Source organism: Panthera onca, chromosome X, assembly GCF_046562875.1.
Source record: "Panthera onca isolate mPanOnc1 chromosome X, mPanOnc1 haplotype 2, whole genome shotgun sequence".
Classification (NCBI taxonomy): domain Eukaryota; kingdom Metazoa; phylum Chordata; class Mammalia; order Carnivora; family Felidae; genus Panthera; species Panthera onca.
The window spans coordinates 114,980,302-115,000,565 of record NC_138357.1 but is presented as its reverse complement, the minus strand read 5'-3'; the positions used below and the strand labels follow the sequence as shown (position 1 = coordinate 115,000,565).

Sequence of the window (20,264 nt, the reverse complement as noted above, 5' to 3'; positions counted from 1 at the left end):
TGATCTCCAACTTATCAATTTTTTTGGTAGATTGTCCTTTTGGCAATATACAAAATCACATCACCAAGGTCAAGGGTCATCTAGATTTTCTAGGTTACCTTTTAGAAGTCTTGTAATTTTGTATTTAGGTCTGTGATCCACTTTGGGTTAATTTTTGTGAAAGTTACAAGGTTTGTGTCTAGATTCTTTATTTTACATATGAACGTCCAGAACCATTTGTTGAAAAGACCTTTTTTTCCCATTGGATTGCTTCTGCATCTTTGTCAAAATCAGTTGTGTTTGTGTTGAGTCTATTTTTGGGCTCTGTTCTGTTCCATTGATTTATTTGTCTTTCCTTCACCTAATATCATGCCGTCTTGATTACTATAGTTTTATAGCAAGTCTTAAAATCAGGTGATATCAGTTCTTCAACTTTATTGTTCCTTTTCAATTTTGTGTTAACTATTCTGTCTTTTTGCCTTTCCATGTTACTTTTATTTTTATTAAAAATATCTTTTTAATGTTTGTTTATTTTGGAGGTGGGGGGAGGGGCAGAGAGAGAGGGAGACACGGAATCTGAAACAGGTTCCAGGCTCCGAGCTGTCAGTACAGAGCCCGATGTGGGGCTCGAACTTAAGAACCATGAGATCATGATCTAAGCCAAAGTCAGATGTTTAACCGACCGAGCCATCCAGGCACCATCCATGTTACTTTTAAAATCAGTTTGTTGGCATCCAGAAAATAAATAGCTTACTGGAATTGGGATCACACTGAGTCTATAGATCAAGTTGAGAAGAATTGACATCCTAATACTGAGTGTTCTAATGCATGAGTGCAGAATATCTCTCCATTTATTTAAATCTTTTGATTTCTTTCAACATAGTTATGTAGGGTTTCGCATAACAGATCTTGCAAATGTTGTGTTAGATTTATACCTCAGTACTTTTGTGTGTGTGATAATGTAAATGGTATTGTTTTTAATTTTTATTTCTAATTATTCATTCCTGGTATGTGGGAAAGCAGTTGATTTTTGTATATTACCCTTGTAACTTGTGACTTAGCTAGAACTGTTTATTAGTTCCAGGAGTTTTTCATTGTAGGTTTTTTGAGATTTTCTTCATGGGCAAGCCAATCATCTGTGAACACAACAGTTTATTTTTTCTTTCCCAATCTGTATACCTTTCATTTCTTTTTCTTATTGTATTAGTTATGACTTCCAATAAAATGTTGAATGAAAGTGGTAAGAGGGGGAGCGCCTGGGTGGCTCGGTTGGTTGAGCGACCGACTTCGGCTCAGGTCATGATCTCTCGGTCTGTGAGTTCGAGCCCCGCGCCGGGCTCTGTGCTGACAGCTCAGAGCCTGGAGCCTGCTTCTGATTCTGTGTCTCCCTCTCTCTATGCCCCTTCCCTGCTCGTGCTCTCTCTCTGTCTCAGAAATGAATTAAAAAAAAAAAAAACATTAAAGAAAAAAGTGGTAAGAGGGGTCATCCTTATCTTATTCCTGAGCTTAGTGGGAAGGCATGTGGTTTCTTACCATTAAGCATGATGTTAACTGTAGGATTTTTGTAGATGTTCTTTATTAAGTTGAGGAACTTCTATTCCTAGATTACTAAGAGTTTACATCCAAATGGGTTTGGGTTTTGTCATTGTTTTTCTGCATCAATTGATATGATGTGACATTTCTATTTTAGCTCACTGATGATGGTAGATTACATGAATTTTGATTTTAGAATGGTGAACCAACCTTGCACACCTGGGACAAATCCCACATTGTCATGGTGTATCATTCTTTTTATACATTGCTGTTTATGCTTTGCCAATATTTTTTGAGGATTTCTACATCTATGTTCATGAGAGAGATTCACCTGTAGCTTACCTTTATTTTAATGTTTTTATCTGGTTTTGGTATTAAGGTAATACTGGCTTCATGGAGTGAGTTAAGAAGTGTTCCTCTACTTCTGGAAGAGAGAGATTTTTCTGGAAGAGATTGTAGAGAATTAGTATAATCTCTCCTTAAGTCACCAGTGAAACTATCTGGATATGGGACTTTTATTTTAGAAGGTTATTATTGGTTGAGTTTCTTCCATACATACAGGTCTATTCAGACTATCTCTTATTCCTTGGATAAATGTTGATAGTTTGTATATTTCAAGGAGTTGGTCCATTTACCTAAGTTACTAAATTTATAGCATAGATTTGTTCATAATATTCCTCCATAATATTCCTTTATTATTCCTTTAATGTCCATGTGATTTGTAGTGATGACTCTTCTTTCATATCTGATATTAATAATTTCTGTTTTTTCTCTTTTTCTTGGTTAGCCTCGCTAGAGGTTTATGAATTTTACTGTTCTTTTAAAAGAGCCAGCTTTTGTTTTCATTGATTTTCACTGTTGAGTTTCTGTTTTCAATTTCATTGATTACTTCTGTTATTTTTATTATTCTTTTCTTCTTGCTTTAGGCTTAAGTTATCCCTCTTTGTATTATTTCCTAAGATAGAAGATTAGTTACTGATTTTATTTATTTATTTTAGTTACTGATTTTAGGTCTGTTTTCTTTTCTAATATATGCATTCCATGCTACAAACTTTTTTCTATACACTGCTTTTGCTGCATCACACAATTTTGTTTTATACTTTCATTTTCATTTAGTTCAAAATATTTTTAAATTCAAGATTTCTTTTTGACCTGTGTGTTATTTTATTTTATTTATTTATTTTTTAAAATTTAAGTAAGTTCTACACTGAATGTGGGGTTTGTACTCATGACCCTGAGATCAAGAGTCACTCCACTAACTGAGATAGCCAGGAGCCACTGACTTGTGTGTTATTTAGAAGTGTCTTGTTTAATCTCTAAATATTTTGAGATTTCCCAGCTTTATGTTATTGATTTCTAGTTTAATTCCATTGTGTTGTGAGAGTATACTTTGTATGATTTTTATGCTTTAAAATTTGTTGTGTTTTATGGCCCAGAATTTGGTCCACTTTGATGAATGCTTGATATAAGCTTGAGAAGAATATGTGTTGTGCTTCTGTTGGAAGAAGTGTTACGTAAATGTCTGGTAGGTCTAGTTAGTTAATGGTGCTGTTCAGTTCACCTATATCCTTACTCAATTTTTATCTGCAGATCTGTCAGTTACTGGAAGTTGGGGAGCGGGTGTTAAAGTCTCCAACTATAATGGTGGATTTGTCTGTTTCTCCTTGCAGTTCTGTCAATATTTGCCTCATGAATTTTGATGTCCTCTTGTTTGGTGCATATGCATATTAAGGATTATTATGTCTTCTTGGAGAATGTATCATTTTATAATGTCCGTCTTTATTCCTGATGATTTTCTTTGTTCTGAAATCTGATTTGTATAAAATTGATATAGTTATTCCAGCTTTCTTTAGTGTTAATGTGATATACCTTTTTGTATCCCTTTGCTTTTAACCTATCTGTGTCTTTATTTAAAGTGGCTTTTAAAAATCCATTCTCACAATCTCTTTTAATTGACGTATTTAGGCCATTCACATTTAAGGTGATTATTAATATATTTGGATCAGTATGAACCATTTTTGTAACTTTTCTGTTTGTTACACTTCTTCTTTTTTTATTTAAAAAAATTTTTTTTTTTTAGTAATCTCTACACCCAACAAGATCAAGGGGTTATGAGCCAGCCAGGCAACCCCCCCCCCTTTTTTTTTTTTAACAAAAACATTTCTTTCCTTTTCTTCCTTCTGGTTTTAATGGACTGTTTTATGTGATTCTATTTTCTCTCTTGTCTTAGCATGTCCATTATACTTCTTTAAAAAAGAGTTTGTCAGGGGCGCCTGGGTGGCTCAGGTCATGATCTCACGGTTTGTGAGTTTGAGCCCCTTATTGGGCTCTTTGCATCAGTGCAGAGCCTGCTTTGGATCCTCTGTCTCCCTCTCTCTCTGCCCCTACCACGCTCACACTCTCCTACTCTCTCTCTTTCTCTCAAAAATAAATAAACATTAAAAAAAAAAAAAAAAAAAAAGAAAGGTTTTTAGTCATTGCCCTGGAGCTTGTCTCATACAACGTTGGTCTTTAAGTCTGCTATCAGATAACTGTATTCTGCTTCTCAGGCAGTATGTGTACCTTAAACTAGAATTTTCTGAATTCCTCCCTCCCATCCCCCTTGTAACATTGCTGTCATTCGTTCATTTTACTTATCCCTATGCTATAATCAGTGAATACATTGTTACTATTCTTTGAATGGGTCTCTATTTTTTTTTTCATGTTTATTTATTTTTGAGAGAGACAGAACACAAGTGGGGAGGGGCAGAGAGAAGGAGACACACAACCTGAAGTAGGCTCCAGGCCCTGACCTGTCAGCACAGAGGCCGATGTGGGGCTTGAACTCACGAACCAATGAGATCATGACCTGAGCTGAAGTCGGATGCTCAACCGACTGAGCCACCCAGGTGCCCTTGAATGGTTATCTATTAATTAAGAATAGGAAAAACACATTTTATTTTGCCTTCGTTTATTCCTTCTCCAGTGCTCTTACCTCATTTAGATCTGACTTGCTGACCTGTATAATTTTCCTTCTCTAAAGAACTTTTTAAAAGTTTTTACTAGGCTGATCCACTGTTGTTTTTTTTTTTTTAATTTTTTTAAAATGTTTATTTTTTTGAGAGATAGCGTGAGCAGGGAAGGGGGTGCAGAGAGAGAAAGAGAGAGAGAGAGTCACAGATTCCCAAGCAGGCTCCAGGGTCTGAGCTGTCAGCACAGAGCCCAACGTGGGTCTCGAATTCATGAACCGTGAGACCATGACCTGAGCCAAAGTTGGACGCTTAACTGACTGAGCCACCCAGGTGCCCCAAGACTGATCCAATGTTAAAAAACTTCACTCAGTTTTGGTTTATCTGAAAAAGTATTTCTCCTTTTGAGAGGTAATTTCAATGAATAATTTTTTTATCCCAACACTTTAAATATTCTACTTTATAGCTTCTGAAAACAGTTGGATGTACTTCTTATCCTTGTTATCTGTAGGTAAGATATTTTTTCCCTCTGGCTTTTTTCATGATTTTCTCTTTATGTTTATTTTTCTGTAGTTTGAATATGATGTAGTTTAGGTGTAGTTTTTTGGTATTTATCTTGCTAGGTCTGCTCTGAGCTTTTTGATGTGCAATGGTTTGGTGTCATTAATTTTGGAAGATTTTTGGACATTATTTCTTCAAATATTTCTTCTCCTTTGTCTCATTCTCTTCCTTATGGTATTCTGGTTATACCTTTTATAATTGTTCTGTAGTTCTTAGATATTCTGTTCTGCTTTTTAAAATTCTTTTTTCCCTTTGCATTTAGTTTGGGAAGTTTCTATTGAAATGCCTTTAAATTCACTGATTCCTTGCTTGGCCATGTCCAATCTACTGATAAGTTCATTAAAAGCATTATTCATTTTTGTTGTAGTGATTTTTATTTGTAGCATTTTCTTTTCATTCTTTCTTTGAGTTGTGCTTACATTACCCATCTGTACTTACATGTTGTCTACTTTTTCCATTAGAGTTTTTCACATAGTAATCATAGTTATTTTATATTCTGTATCTGAAATTATTACTGATAACCCCCAAATCTGTGCCATACCTGAGTCTAATTCTGATGCCTGCTTTGTCTCCTCAGATTGCCTTTTATCTTGCCTTTTAGCATGCTTTTTACTGTTTTTTAAAAGCCAGGATATGTTGGGCAATGGGAACTGAGGTAAATAGGCTTTTAGTGTAATGTTTTACGTTAATTTGACTAGGGTCTGGGCCATTAAATGTTTGTTGTAGGGGTAGGTGCCAGAGGCTTCAGTTTGCTCTAGTGTCTTTATTTTTTGTTTTATTTTTCTCCCCCATTGTCTTTGCATTTCCCTAAGAATTCCTTTTTAAATGGTCTGTTTCTTGCAACTTGTTCAGTTGAAATCCACTGTTACTGTACCAGAACCCTGGTGACATGGTGGTAGAGTATGAGGACGAGGAAGTGTTCTATAATCTTAGGACCAAATCTTAGTCTTTTGGTGGGCTGGAGTCCTGGGCTGCAACTCTCACAAATATTTTTTGGCCCTTTCCTCCCCTTCTTTTCAGGTGAAACAAGAAGGGTAGAGGGGCTATAGCTGGCTAATTTCCCCTCTCCCAGGACAGCATATAAGGCTCTGGTAAATTTTCCCTTGGACTGTTGGCTTTTGTCATGGAGAACAGTGCAAGCTTATTTCAAAACCGTTACTTTCCCCTGGATGTTTTTCAAAAGGGTTCTGTTCTCCTTCCCCTTACTCAAAAGGGAGAAGATTTTTATTGGATCTTTATCCTGGGCATTGTTACTTTTCTCCTCCCCTTACCAAAAAGGGGAGGAGATCATTCTTGGATCTTCATGTTCAGAACCTGGTGAAGTCCTGGAGGGTAAAGCCAAAAGATTGTGGGGGGTTCTCGTTGGATTGGGTCCGTTGGAGTTCTTACTTGCAAGCCTTTGTTGAAATTAGCATTTAAGTTTTCTCCCCAGTGTATTTCTCTAGCACCTTCTGCTCCAGGTAAGCTGTTCTTGGGTGTGATTCTCTGTATTTGCCTTTCTCTCCAGATTTCAGGAGTTCAGTTTGCTTTATGTCCTTAATTCTCTGATAAGCCTAAGGAAAGTTGATTTTCAGTTTTTTTCCCTCTTGTTATAAGGACAGGAGTGACAATATTCAAGCAGTTTATTTGTAGGAACTGAAACCTGAAGTCTTACGTTTATGTTTTAAAATTGGAAATACCTTGTCCAGTTTAAAAATAATTGTTCAGCAAGAGGCTTTTAACTTTTCTGTGAACCATTTGCTTAGCTGAGATGACTCATTCTTAGTTATTTTCATCCCTTTGAATTTCAGATATGTATATTTTCAAAGTGCTTATAGCAAGAACTTTTTTAGAACAAAATATTTGAAAAACTTAAGAACTTATTGTAGTTCTAGAAAATTGCTAATAACTTTACTCAAAATTAACTGGAATTATTGATTCCCCCCCGCCCCGCACTGGCTTTTGTTTTTTTTTTTTAATCAGGTATCTTTTAGAATCCATGCTAAAGTAGTTTCAGGGATTATTGTGTTTAACCTTCACTTAGTGTTTTTACCCCACTTGTTTTTGAAAAAGTAACTCAATTTTCTGAGGCACTTTGAAACCTCTGGAGACGAAGCCAGTGTTTAAATTTGAAAAACTAATGACAATAAATGCCTAACTCTTATGCTGCCAGTGATTTATTTTCACTTAACCTTGAAGAATGTATTAATCATAAACTGTAGATCTTGGTGACTTTAGCCTAATAGAATCACTTTTAGAATCTGTGTGATAGAGGGCAGTTTGGCTAAAATGTGTTATTTAAGCAACTGAGAAAGTATGGTGTATACTTAAGAGCCGTATAATTTGATTGCTTGCTAAAAAAAAAATGCATTTTGGGAGCCTTCAGTTCTTATCCTTGCAGAACCTTGGGCGATTGAGACATTGTAAATTGCATTAACCTTGCCCTTTTTTTAGGTTTCATTCTTAATTTTTATTTTTCTCACAGAATCTACTGTGAAGAATAGCTGTTAAACCAAGAAACAAATTAGCTGAATGGTATTTAAGATTGCTTATTAGCTGGCAAACTCATGTCATATTTAAGAAATATTTTTCTCTTAATTTTCTTAATTGCTTAAAATGAATATCTGTCTTTGGGAATTAAAGTTTTTCAGGAGGGAGAATTAAAATATTACATATTATGGATTTTATCTTAATATACTAAATAAATTTTGTTTTTAGAAATGATGAGTTCATGCTGTATTGAAAGAATTTGATTGAAAATAATTATTTTTTGCCATGTAATAATCGATTAGCTGTGATTTGTTTTAAAATAAGATCCAGGGTTCCTGGCTGGCTCAGTTGTTGGAACATGTGACTCTTGATCTCAGGGTTATGTGTTCAAGCCCTGCATTCGGTGTAGAGATTACGTAAAAATAAAATAAAAATAAAATCTTAAAAAAAAAAAAACAACAAAAGAAGATCCATTTGTCTAGCATGATTTGAATTGGAGGCAGAAGTCTTTCTTTAGGCTTTTGCTTAGAGACATTTCTTATAAAGAAATAGGCTGTTGGGAGAAAATGGAGAGAGAAGAACAGGTCTTCAGTAGTGGCACACTTATGTGTTGTGCCCCATGCCAAGTCCCATCCAGCCTCAATAGATTAGTGGTCAGTATCCATGTTGCTCCTCCTGAAACTTAATAAAACCAAAACCCCCCACAAACCCCCAAAACACCTGTTGATAAAACGATCTCCTAGAAGAAATCCACATGCATGAACATAGTATGTCAGTATTTTAGTCTTACCAAAAAAGCTTCTATGTGCTAACAGTTCAACTGAGATAATGATTTACATTTAGTAAATAAGTTTTTAAATTGAGGCCTTTGTTGGCGGGGTCCTGACTTCCAATTTCCAGATAAGTTCCTCTCCTCTCCTCTCCTCTCCTCTCCTCTCCTCTCCTCTCCTCTTCTCTCTCTCTCTCTCTTTTTGATCTTGCTACTCTATGCTAACTGGGTTGGCAGCCACCCTTGCAAAAATGTCCCTTCATTCATCACAGCATTCAGGACCACAGTGGCAGGATTGTTTCCCTCTCCAGGGTGAGAGACTCTCAGGATCACCCCCATGATTCTTGACATCCTCTTCTACTTTTGTCGCCACTAAAACTCACTGGCTGCCCATTTTAGCACAGAACCATCATCCGTGTACTTTTCAATTGTGTCCTATGTTCTCCCCCAATCTTCCCACTGTCCCCTAGAGATCCTGAACTGCCATTAGTAATTTCTCCCTCAGCTTCAGTCTTGCCCCAGTATCACAGTTTAATCGTGCTCAGGCTGATCTGGGTTTCCTTGAGTTAATTTCTGTCAGTGCCTATTTGTTTACTTCTTAGTACTTATGTAAAATTGCAATTGTACATTCACTTAGCCTTTTTCATCGATTCTAAGACGTACATTTCTGCTCACATTTCTGAAATTGAGGCTCATCTTAACACTAGATGCCCTTAATGCTTTCTGAATGGTAAGTAATGTAATAGTGTATCTTACAATCACTTGTGTCTTAGATTTAATAAAATATTATACTTTTAACGTTCTGTTTCCCCTAGTTAATTGCAAGTTGCACAAGTACAGGAATTCTGTTTTACTCACTCATAGGGACCAGTGTCCAGTACTGTACCTGGTACCTAGTAGGCACTGAATAAATAATGCTCGAATGAATAGCATTATTTACTTGGTTGTTCCCTTTTCAAAAAAATTTTTTTTTTCTAAATAGGCTCCATGCCACCATGGGGCTTGAACTCAGCACCGTGAGATCAAGAGTCACATGCTCTACCGACTAAGCCAGCCAGGTGCCCCTATCATTATGTATTTAGGAAATGATGGCTGTAATAAGTTTGAAGATGAAGTGGTCAATATATGCATGTGAAAATTTTTTAATTTTTATTTATTTTGGGGGAGAGAGAGAGCACGGGTGGTGGAGGTGGGCGGGGGGCAGGGGGAGAGAATGAGAGAATCCCAAGCAGGTTCCACACTGTCAGTGCAGAGCCCAGCGTGGGGTTCAAACTCATGAACTGTGAGATCATGACCTGAGTCAAAAATAAGAATTGAATGCTCAACTGACTGAGCCACCCAGGCATCCCTGCTTGTGAAATTTTAATTCAGTTTCTCTGTTTCAGTATTTATCTTTGGAGATGGCTTTACTCTGGAATTGAAGAAACCTTTAGATACGTTTATTTTGTTCCCTCATTTTTGTAACTCTTCCTATTATTGATATATGTACATCTTTATTTAAGAGTATTTACTCACCATGTATGAAAATGAACCCACATAAGCTTTTATTGGGTATCAGCAGTTGTCTTTCATTAGGAGGAAGAGTGAGGAAGGTACCAAAGGGTGTAGCCGACTTTTATAAACTTTACAGGGTTTTGAGTGCTTGAACTTACTTTTTCATTTTACTTCATCCTCTAAGGAGCACAGTCACTTGGTGTGCCTACTTCACTTCTTTTAAGCGAAAGAACAGCGGACAGGCAGCATGAGTGACTGGGGTTCCTTAGGCCAGCTCCTCGGCAAGGTTCAAACCTACTCCAACCCTGGAGGGAAGGTATGGCTCTCCATCCTTTTCGTATTCCGAATCCTGCTCCTGGGGACAGCAGTTGAGTCAGCCTGGGATGATGAGCAGTTTGCCTTTCGTTGTAATACTCGGCAGCCCGGTTGTGAAAACGTCTGCTACGATAAGTCCTTCCCGATCTCTCATGTGCGCTTCTGGGTGCTGCAGATCATATTTGTGTCTGTCCCCTCACTTTTGTACCTAGTGCATGTATTCTACTTGCTGCGCAAGGAACATAATTCAAAAAAGAAAGGGGAGGAACTCACAGTTGCTCAAACCAATGATGTCAACATGGAGGAAATCAGAATCGAAATCAAGAAGTTCAAGTTCAGCGCTGAAGAACACTATAAGGTGAAAATGAGAAGGGACTTGCTGCGAATCTATACTGTCAGCATCTTCTTCAAGTCTCTTTTCGAGGTGGTCTTCCTGCTGATCCAGTGGTACATCTATGGATTCAGTCTAAACGCGTTTTACACTTGCATACGAGACCCCTGCCCGCATCAAGTGGACTGCTTCCTTTCTCGCCCCACAGAGAAAAATATCTTCATTCTCTTCATGCTAGTGGTGTCCTTGGTGTCTCTTGCTTTGAACATCGTCGAGCTATTCTCTGTCTTCGTCAAGAGCATTAAGGACCGCGTGAAGGATTCAGAGAGTGAGTCTTACTATGTTATATCTGGTCTGCTGGGTCCCTCCAAAGACAGTTCATCAGTTATTGCTCTCTCTGACATGTCCGTTCCCAGGAACAAGCTTGTTCCCGGAAACGCAAACAGTTCTTCCTGCCTCAGTTACAGCAAACAAGGAAATGAGCAAAACCGTGCTAAATAGAGTGCATAGCAAGGTTTAATGGGGCAGGCAAGAAGCACCGCCTCTCCACTCGCTCACACAGCCTTTTAATTTCCCTGATGATAAGCAGATTCTGAGGGATAAAACAAAAACCCTAGCTACTGGGCAGTAGCCATTGTAGACAGCAGCCATTCTGCAAAGCCAGCAGTCATGCCAGCAGCAGCCTTGATGACCTAGAGATCTAGACACATGCTTGAAAGCATTATGATTTTGCTCAATTGTTAAAGTAAAAGGAAGGTACAATGGAGAGTGTACTTTTGTTCCAGTGGAAGCAGTACTGAACACTGTCAGTCACGAGGCTTAGTGGACATACAGGGTTCTTTTGGAGTATCTGGGATAGGAGGGGAGAGACGGGGAGGGATTAATTAATCAGAGGAACATCTTGGTATTTAAAATGGTTGACTCGAAGAATTTACATTTTAAATAAAGTCTCCATCAGGTGGTACATAAGTAAAGACTTTCTCTCCCATATTCCCCACGAATGGTTCAGTGTATATGAAGGAGTGATAGATATTTGTGATGTGTTGGTACAAACAGACACAGTATAAACTCATGAACATGGATTATTAAAATAATGCAGTGTTCAAATTTGAGCCTTTGTCACAGATTTTGTGGTATGGGCCATATGATGTTTACATTACATAATTCCTACTGTGAAAGTGAAGCACTCCTCCCTCCCCCACTCAGATGCCCCCCTTCAGCCACTTTATTCTGTTAGGGACACTGGTTCTGTTCATTATGATTTTTTTCTTTTGTAGAAAGATGTCGGGAATGATGTCCTTTTTCTGAAATGTAATCATTGATACTTGAATGATACACTTTTAGTTCTGTGAACAGCAGTCAATGTGAGAAACTTAAAAGGAACGAATAGAGCTGAACTATTAAATGTTCTTACATGAATTTTGCAGTAACTGATAGTTCTTGGCTTTGTTCTACTTAATAAACCTTACATAACAAGCATTATTGTAGAACTTGTATTCTGTTATGAGTTTGGCGGGCAGTCTTTTGGGGTGGCTGGCATTTTTGATGTTTGTACTGAGATTTGGAGTGCAAGAAAGGTTGAAAGAGGTTTGAATATTACCCATGTAACTAATGTGTTGGAAATGTACACTAAAGAAATCTGTTTCTTCAAATACCTTTTCTAAAACTGACAGATGGTTGGTGAAAATGCCGAGCTTCATACTTTGTTCTTGTGCGACAGCTACATCAACAGTTTTGTACACTAAATAGTTTAATATTTCACATTAGACTACTGTCATGTTCAGCTTTATTAGTGCAAATGTAGACCTAGTCCATCATATAGTCTAGAGAATGTTCTTTAATAAAGTTTAAGAGAACAACCTGCATGTCTGCCTCTGAGAGTTTCTGGCTGCAGTCATCTTTCCTAGTCTTTTGAACTCTTCATTCAGTATATCTTAATCTAAGCAAAATCTACTGCAGAGTTTTAGAAATGGAATTACAGTGATTCCATTACAGAAGGTTTTAGTATCAGCATCTTTAGTTATATGTAGTACGATCAGAGATATACCCACTACTTGGATGTGCAAAAAAATGTAGCTTCTTTTTTTTCTTTTAACTCATCTCCTCTTTTTTTTTTAATGTCTATTTTTGAGACAGAGAGAGAGAGAGAGAGAGTGAGTGAGAGTGGGGGTGGGGCACAGAGAGAGAGAGAGAAGGAGACACAGAATCTGAAGCAGGCTCCAGTCTCCGAGCCCGACGTGAGGCTCGAACCCATGAACTGTGACATCATGACCTGAGCCGAAGTCGGACGCTTAACCTACTGAGCTACCCAGGCGCCCCATTAACTGATCTACTCTTTATCAGAAGCTTCTTCCCATCCCACAGGGCTCTGAAGGAGGAAGATAGGGACAACTGAAATGGTAAACCTGCCAATCAATAGCCTCTTGCTGTGACAGTGTAAATGGTCTCATTTGTAAAACCCAGTCTCTTGGTTCATTGAAGAATTGTTCAGATTTCCTTCTCTCAAATTATTTCGTGAGGAATAAGCACAGTTATTTACTAATGGGATGTGTGTTTCTGTGGGGCACTGGAAAACCTCTGAAACCTTGGATTGGACATTGCCACGCTCACTTCCTGTTTCACACTGATTTTCACATAATTGCTTGCTTGATTTTGTTAAGAAAAAAATTTTTTTCCTAATGTTTATTTTTGAGAGAGAGAGAGAAAGAGCATGAGCAGGGGAGGGGTAGAGAGAGAGGGAGACAGAATTCGAGGCAGGAAGCAGGCTCCAGGCTCCAAGCTGTCAGCACAGAGCCTGATATGGGACTCCAACTCATGAACCGTGAGATCATGACCTGAGCCGAAGTCGGATGCTTAACCGACTGAGCCACCCAGGTGCCCCCCCCTCAATTTTTAAGTTTGTTTATTTTGAGAGAGAGAGAGAGAGAGAGAGAGAGAGAGAGAGAGAATGAGTGTGAGTGGGGGAAGGGCAGAGAGAGAGAGAGAGAGAGAGAGAGAGAGAGAGAATGAGAATCCCAGGCAGGCTCCACACTGTCAGCACAGAGCCTTGACATGGGGCTTAAACTCACAAACGGCGAGATCATGACCTGAGCTGAAATCAAGAGTCTGACGCTTAACCTACTAGGCCACCCAGGTGCCCCCTCTTTGTTAACATTTTGATCTTGAGATAATTACAGATCACATGCAACGATAAGAAATAATAGATTCCATATATTCTTCAACTGATTTCTCCCAATAGTAACATTTTGCATAATTATAGTAAATATCACAACCAGAAAACTGACATTGATATAATCCATTGACCTTATTCAGATTTCACCAATTTTGCATGCACTCATATTTGTGTGTGTGCATGCACATGCATATGTATAGTTTTTATCACTTGTGTAGATTCATGTGACCACCACAGTGAAGATATAGAACAGTTTTATCATAAGGATCCCTTGTGCTATTTATAGCCACAGCTGCACCCCTCCATTCCCCTCTCCCTAACTCCTCACAACCACTAGTCTGTTCATCTCTATAATTTTGTCATTTCAAGAATACTGTTTAAATGGAATGATACACTGTATAACCTTTTGAGATTGGCTTTTTTCACTCAGCATAACTCCCTTGAGACCCATCAAGTTTTTGTGTGAATCACTAGTTTGTCCTTTTTTATTGCTGAGTAGTAGTCCATAGAATGGAGGTACCACTGTTTATTCACCTGTCAAAGGACCTGTTGAAGATTGTTTCCAGGTTTTGGCTACTACAAATAAAGCTGCATGAACATTGGTGTACAGGCTTTTTTGTAAACAAAAGTTTTCATTTCCCCAGGATGAATGCCCAAGAGTGTAACTGCTGAGTTGTAAATGAATATATAGTTTTGTAAGAAACTGGCATATTCTTTTCCCAGAGTGGTTTACATTCCCATCAGCAATGTGTCAGTGATTTCATTTCTCTACATGCTCCCTAGCATTTGGTATTATCACTGGTTTTTGTTTTATCCATTCTAATAGATATGTAGGTGATCTCATTGTAGTTTAAATTTACATTTCTCTAATGGCTAATAATGTTGAGTAGCTTTTCATGTGCTTATTTGGGATCTGTGTATCCTCTTCAGTGAGAGAGATAGATACATATATTTATTCTGGATTAAAATCCTTTGTTGGGTATGTTTGAAAATATTTTCTCCCTGCTTGTAGCTTGTCTTTTCATCACTTAATAAGGTCTTTCACAGAGCTAATTATTTTAATTTTGATAAGGTCATTTATTTTTCTTTTTATGGATTGTGTTTTTGGTGGTAAGTCTAAGAACTTTTTGTCTAGTCCTATATCGTAAAGATTTTCTTCTTTGTTTCTAAAAGTTTTATAGATTTACATATAAGTAAATATAAGTCCATGATCTTGAATTAAAGTTCATGATCCATTTTGAGTTAATTTTTGTCTAAGTTGTGAGATTTTAGGTTGAGGCATTTTCTTTCTTTCTCTCTCTCTCTGTTTTTTTGGGGGGGAAAGGGTGCTGTGGATGTCTAATTGCTATAGCACCACCATTTATGGAAAAGTCTCTCCTTCCTCCACTGAATTACTTTTGCAGGCAAAAATCAGGTGTATTTGCATGGCCCTATTGATGTGTGTGTTTATCCTTCGGCCAGTATCACACTGTCTGGATTACCATTCTGTAGCTCCGTAGTAACCCTAAACATCAGGTGTGATGATTCCTTTCATTTTTATTCTGCTTTTTCAAAATTTCTTTAGCTATTCCAGGTCAGGTGCCTTTCCATTTTCATTTTAGAATAAATTTGCCTATATCTACACAACACTTGCTGGGATTTTTTTATTGTAATTGCATCAAACCTTTATTATCAATTTGAGGAAAATTGGCATCTTGTTGAGTTTTCTAATACCTGAGTACAGTATGTTTCTCAATTTACCTAGGGTTTCTTCAGGTTTTTTTCATCAAGATTTGGTCATTTTCAGGATACAGATCCTGTACATATTTCATTGTTTATATCTATTTCATTTCCTTGGAGTAATTGTAAATGATATTTTGCTTTTAATTTCTGTTTCCCATTTTTGTCACTTGCATATAGAAATGTGATTGATTTTTGTTCGTTAACCTTATAGTCTACAATCTTGCTAAACTTAGTTCTAGGAGATTTTGGTGGATTCTTGGAATTTTTTAATGTAGGTGGTCATGTCATTTGCAAATAATGTCAGTTTTATTCCTTTTACAATCAGTATGCTTTTTATTTCTCTTTTTTGGCTTGTTACTCTGATTAGAACTTTGAACACTGTGTTCAGTGGCAGTGATGAGAGGAGACATTCTTTTCATGTTTCTGATCTTAAGGGCAAAGCATTCAGTCTTTCATCGTTAAATATGATGTTAGCTATACGGTATTATGGATGGTATTTATAAAGTTGAGGAACTTACCTTCTATTCCTTGTTTGCCAGAGGTTTTTTCTTTTAGTCATAAGTGGGTGTTTGGTTTTGTCAAGTTCTTTTATTGTATCAGTTCATATGATCATGTGATTTTTCTTCTTTACTCTGTTGACATGGTTTTCTTTCTTTTTTTTTTTTTTTGAAGTATTGAGGAGATACCTTACATTCTTTCTTTCTTCCTTCCTTCCTTCCTTCCTTCCTATTTTTGAGAGAGAAAGAGAGGGAGAGAGAATCTTAAGCAGGCACCATGCTCAGCACAGACCCCAACTTGGGGCTCAATCCCATGACACTGGGATCATGACCTGACCTGAAATCCAGAGTCAGACGCTCGACTGACTGAGCCATCCAGGTGCTCCTACCCTGTTGACATGGTTTTCAGATGTTGAATCAGCCTTGCATATGTAGAATAAATCCAACCAGTCACGGTGTACAGTTCTTTCTATACATTGCTAGATTTAATTTGTTAATATTTTTGTTGAGTGTTTTTGTGCATGAGTTCCTAAGAGATACCGGTCTATAGTTTTTGGATTTTTGTATGCTGTCTTTGTCAGGTTTTGATATCATTGTATTAGTAGCCTCATAAAATGAGTTGGGAAGTGTTTCTTCTTCCTCTCATTCCTGGAAGAGATTGTGTAAAATTGATGTTAATTGTCCTTTAAGTGTCTGATAGAATTCTCTAGTGAGCCCATCTGAGCCTGAAAATTTCTTTTATTGGGTACTTTAAAATTACAAATTCAGGGGGCACCTGGGTGGTTCAGTTGGTTAAGCATCTGACTCTTGATTTTGGGCTCAGGTCGTGATCTCATGGTTCATGAGATCAAGCCCTGGGTCAGGTTCTGCGCTGACAGTGGGGAGCCTACTTGGGATTTTCTCTCTCTCTCTCTCTCTCTCTCTCCCCCCCCCCCCCCACATGCATACACTACCTCTCTCTCTCTCATCAAATAAATAAGCATTAAAAAAATAAAATTACAAATTCAATTATTTAATAATTATGCAACAATTTGAATTGTTGATTTCATCTTGGTTAAGTTTGATAGTTTGTGGTTTACCAGGATTGGCCCATTCTTTCTAAGTTGTCAGATTTAGGAGTGTAAAGTTCGTGGTAAGGGCTGTAGGGTTCTAGGGATCTCTCTCCTGTTTTGTTCCTGATGTTGAGAATTTTTGTCTTTTCTTTATCTTGCTAGAAGTTTATCAATTTTATTAATCTTTTAGCAGGACCAGTTTTTGCTTCATTGATTTAATCTTTTAAATTAAAAAATTTTTAAGAAAATTTTCTTTATTTTCCTGTTTAAAATTTCACTGATTTCTGCTCTTACCTTTAATATTTCCTTCCTTCTTGTTTTGTGCTTATTTCTTTTGCCAGTATTGAGGTAAGAATTTAGATTATTGATTTGAGACCTTTCTTCTTTTCTAACGTGTGCATTTAGTGCTACAAATTTCTCTGTTAGTACTGCTTTAGTTATACCCATGTTTTGATTTAATGTATTTTCATTAAGTTCTTTGAAATTAAAATTTCCTTTGAGAGTTTCTCTTTGCATGATGTCTATTTTGAAATCCTTGTCAGATAATTCTGCCATCTCTGTGTTAGCATCTCTTGATAGTCTTTTCTCATTCATGTTGAGGCTTTCCTAGTTCTTAGTATGATGACTGGTTTTCTGTAGAAACCTGGACATTTTGGTTATTATGTCATTAGACTCTGTATCTTACTTAATCTTCTATCTGGTCTGCTCTGGTAAGGTGACGGCCACAGACGGGGCTGGTAGTTCATTTTGCTAATTCTGCCTCCATTGATACCCACTGGGGAGGGGCTCCTTGTTGCTGGTGTGGATGGGAGTTTGGCTTCTTAAGTGGCCTCCACTGACAATCCCCTGGCAGGGGCTTAGACATGCTCCCCATTCTGCCCTTACTGGTGTGGATGGAGCCACTTTTTCATTTGGCTGGAGTAGAGTGGATGGTTATTGTCTAAAAGTTTTCTTGCCTAGGCTGCTCCTTGCCTGGTCCTTTACCTGGAGAGCAGGCTTTTGTTGGGGCTATTTTTAAATCTGTGCCCATGGGCTTTTCTGGGTTGCTTGTTGAAGTAGTCTTAGTAGGGTTGCTTTAAAATCGTCGTCAGATAATTCCAGTTTGATTCATCTCTGTGGTGATGTCTCTTGTCTTTTCTCATTCAAGTTGTGAATTTCATGGCCCTTGGTATGATGTGATTTTTTTTTTTTTTTAATTGTATCCTGGGCAGTTTGGATATTATGAGACGCTAGATTCTTTTTTATTTTATTTTATTTTATTTTATTTTATTTTATTTTATTTTATTTTATTTTATTTTATTTTATTTTATTTTATTTTATTTTATTTTTGTTCAGGCAGCCCCCCTGTTGAGTGGTAGTTAGCGTGATAGGTGGCTAGGTGCAGCTTCCTGCGTGGCGCCCCCCCACCCCTACCTCCACAGAGGAGGTGTTGCTCTTAGTCGTACTGCCTCCTTGCAGAATGGCGGGGGGTGGGGGGGAGTGGATGTTTACCTCACTTGGCCCTGCTGACACCCCTTCCCAGAGAAAGTGGACCAGTGCTTCCACTGCCCTTATTGCCTCTGCTCTGTCCTGCAGACACCACTGTGGCAGAGGGGCCAGAGTACTGTTGGCTGCTTCCGCCTGGAGGGAGGTGGAAGATCAGCCCCTGACCGGACTTGCCAATATGACAAGATGGGGAACGGAAGCTGTGCCTGCTTTTGTGAGGCAGGAAATGGGAGATCAGCTCCCCGCTCAGGGACAGCACCAGGTGGGAAGTTAGGGAGTTGGAGCCCTGCTGCCTGCTTCTTTGGAGCTTGTGTGCGCACATGCATATGTGTATCAGTACAGAGTGCCTGCCTGCTCAGCCCCCCTGAAACCTCAGTGGGATGGTAGTGCAGTTTTTCCATTTATGTTTGCCTAGAGTAGGGGGAGTATTGCCCAAAAGATTTTCTGTTGGCCCATCCTTTTCCTGCTCCTTGGGCGCTAAGAGTAGACTTTTCTTGGCACGTTTTTATGTTCGCCTCTTGTTGGTTCTGGGTTGGAGGATTCTGCAGCACTCTATTGGGGATACCTGGGAAACAGTGGGGAAACCCAGGGAATTCCTGCCACAGTGTTCCTCAAGTCCCAAAGTCCTGAGGCTGTCAGCTTTCTCTTTGCCACCTTGTCTTCTTATGCTTGATTGTGTGTTATATACAGGGAGTTTTAGATTTAAGAGGAAGGACCTGGGAGAAACGGGGCTACTCCATCTTTACCAAAACACAAATCTCCACATGTGTGTAAAAATTCTGCAAACACTGGTTTATATGATAACATCAATTTGTTCCTGAAATATACCACGTGTCAGGCACTGTGATTGGCCCTGGGGACTATACAGATGGGACCGAGATGTTGTCGTTACCGTCGCACACTTTGCCATTTTGTAGAGTTCAAAGACCTGTGAAATACATTTTATTTTGCTTCATGACACTCATGTAGAAAACAATTCTTTATTTTAGAGAGGAAAAGAAATCTAGCTCCACACCATGTGGCTTGTGGTATTATTGAAGCTCCTTTGCTTCCCGTTGGCTGAAACAAGCTGCCTTTGGTTTGTGAAGTACCAGGCAAATGGGGAAGGGGCCTAACCCTTAAGTGCCTTGTTGTTCTCATGGTTATCATTGTGTTACTTGGGTTACCATTAAACCTTTTGCCAGGCACTACCCTCCAGTGGGCATTGTTCCCCTGGCCCCAGCTCTCCAGGCTGTGGTGCTTCATGATCAGACTGGAGGAATCTCTCCAAGTACCACCACTGTCCGAAGTCCTGGACAGCCCTCTGCCTCATGCAGCAGCCCCAGCCCTGTCCTGGAGGGACATCAGCTCTCTTTGACATTAGCCTATTGGATGGGAAGTTCAGCTCCACTGCCTTTGTGAGTCTGGGCTTTATAATAAAAAGAACCGTTAGTTCTCCCAAGGTATAGGAGAAGGAACCCCCTCCTCTGCTCCCAGGGACAAACCCCGTGCTCTCTGAGTTCCTCTGGAAACTTGCTCTGGTGATTTGGGAGTGTCTGAAGTAGAGCATTTTGAACTTTATCCCTGATGATAGTAATAATAACAACAACATTTGGCTCATGTTGTGTTGTGAGCATTTTACTTCGATCTTCCTTGTATCTTCTTAGTCAATCCTAATAGCCTCAGGAGTAAGTGACATTACTAGACACAGTTTTCAGAAAAGGAAATTGAGGCACCGAGAAGTTAAGTAACTTGCCAAAGGTCACTCACCTAGTGGGTGGTAGAGCCATGATTGAAATCCAGGCAGTTTGGCTGTAGATCTGAAGTTCTTAACCTTCTTGTAGATGTGTGACCCCTTTTTAGAAACACATTTAGTTTTCTTATGAAATCACATAGATAGATCTGGCACTGAGAGTATGAAAAATAACCAGTACATATCTTATATTTTAAACTGTTTG

At 38.4% G+C, this 20,264-nt stretch overlaps 2 protein-coding genes across 7 annotated transcripts in view; both read left to right on the top strand.

The window, feature by feature from the left end:
* The window catches only part of CDKL5 (cyclin dependent kinase like 5), a 211,637-nt gene that overhangs the window by 81,377 nt on the left and 109,996 nt on the right, over positions 1–20,264 (top strand). The window lies entirely within an intron of this gene.
* On the top strand, positions 6,073–12,264 carry LOC145714697 (gap junction alpha-1 protein-like). The gene is made up of 2 exons (XM_081794385.1): positions 6,073–6,481; positions 9,938–12,264. The coding sequence occupies exon 2, from the start codon at positions 10,001–10,003 to the stop codon at positions 10,898–10,900; it is 900 nt and encodes a 299-aa protein (XP_081650511.1). The 5' UTR covers positions 6,073–6,481; positions 9,938–10,000; the 3' UTR covers positions 10,901–12,264.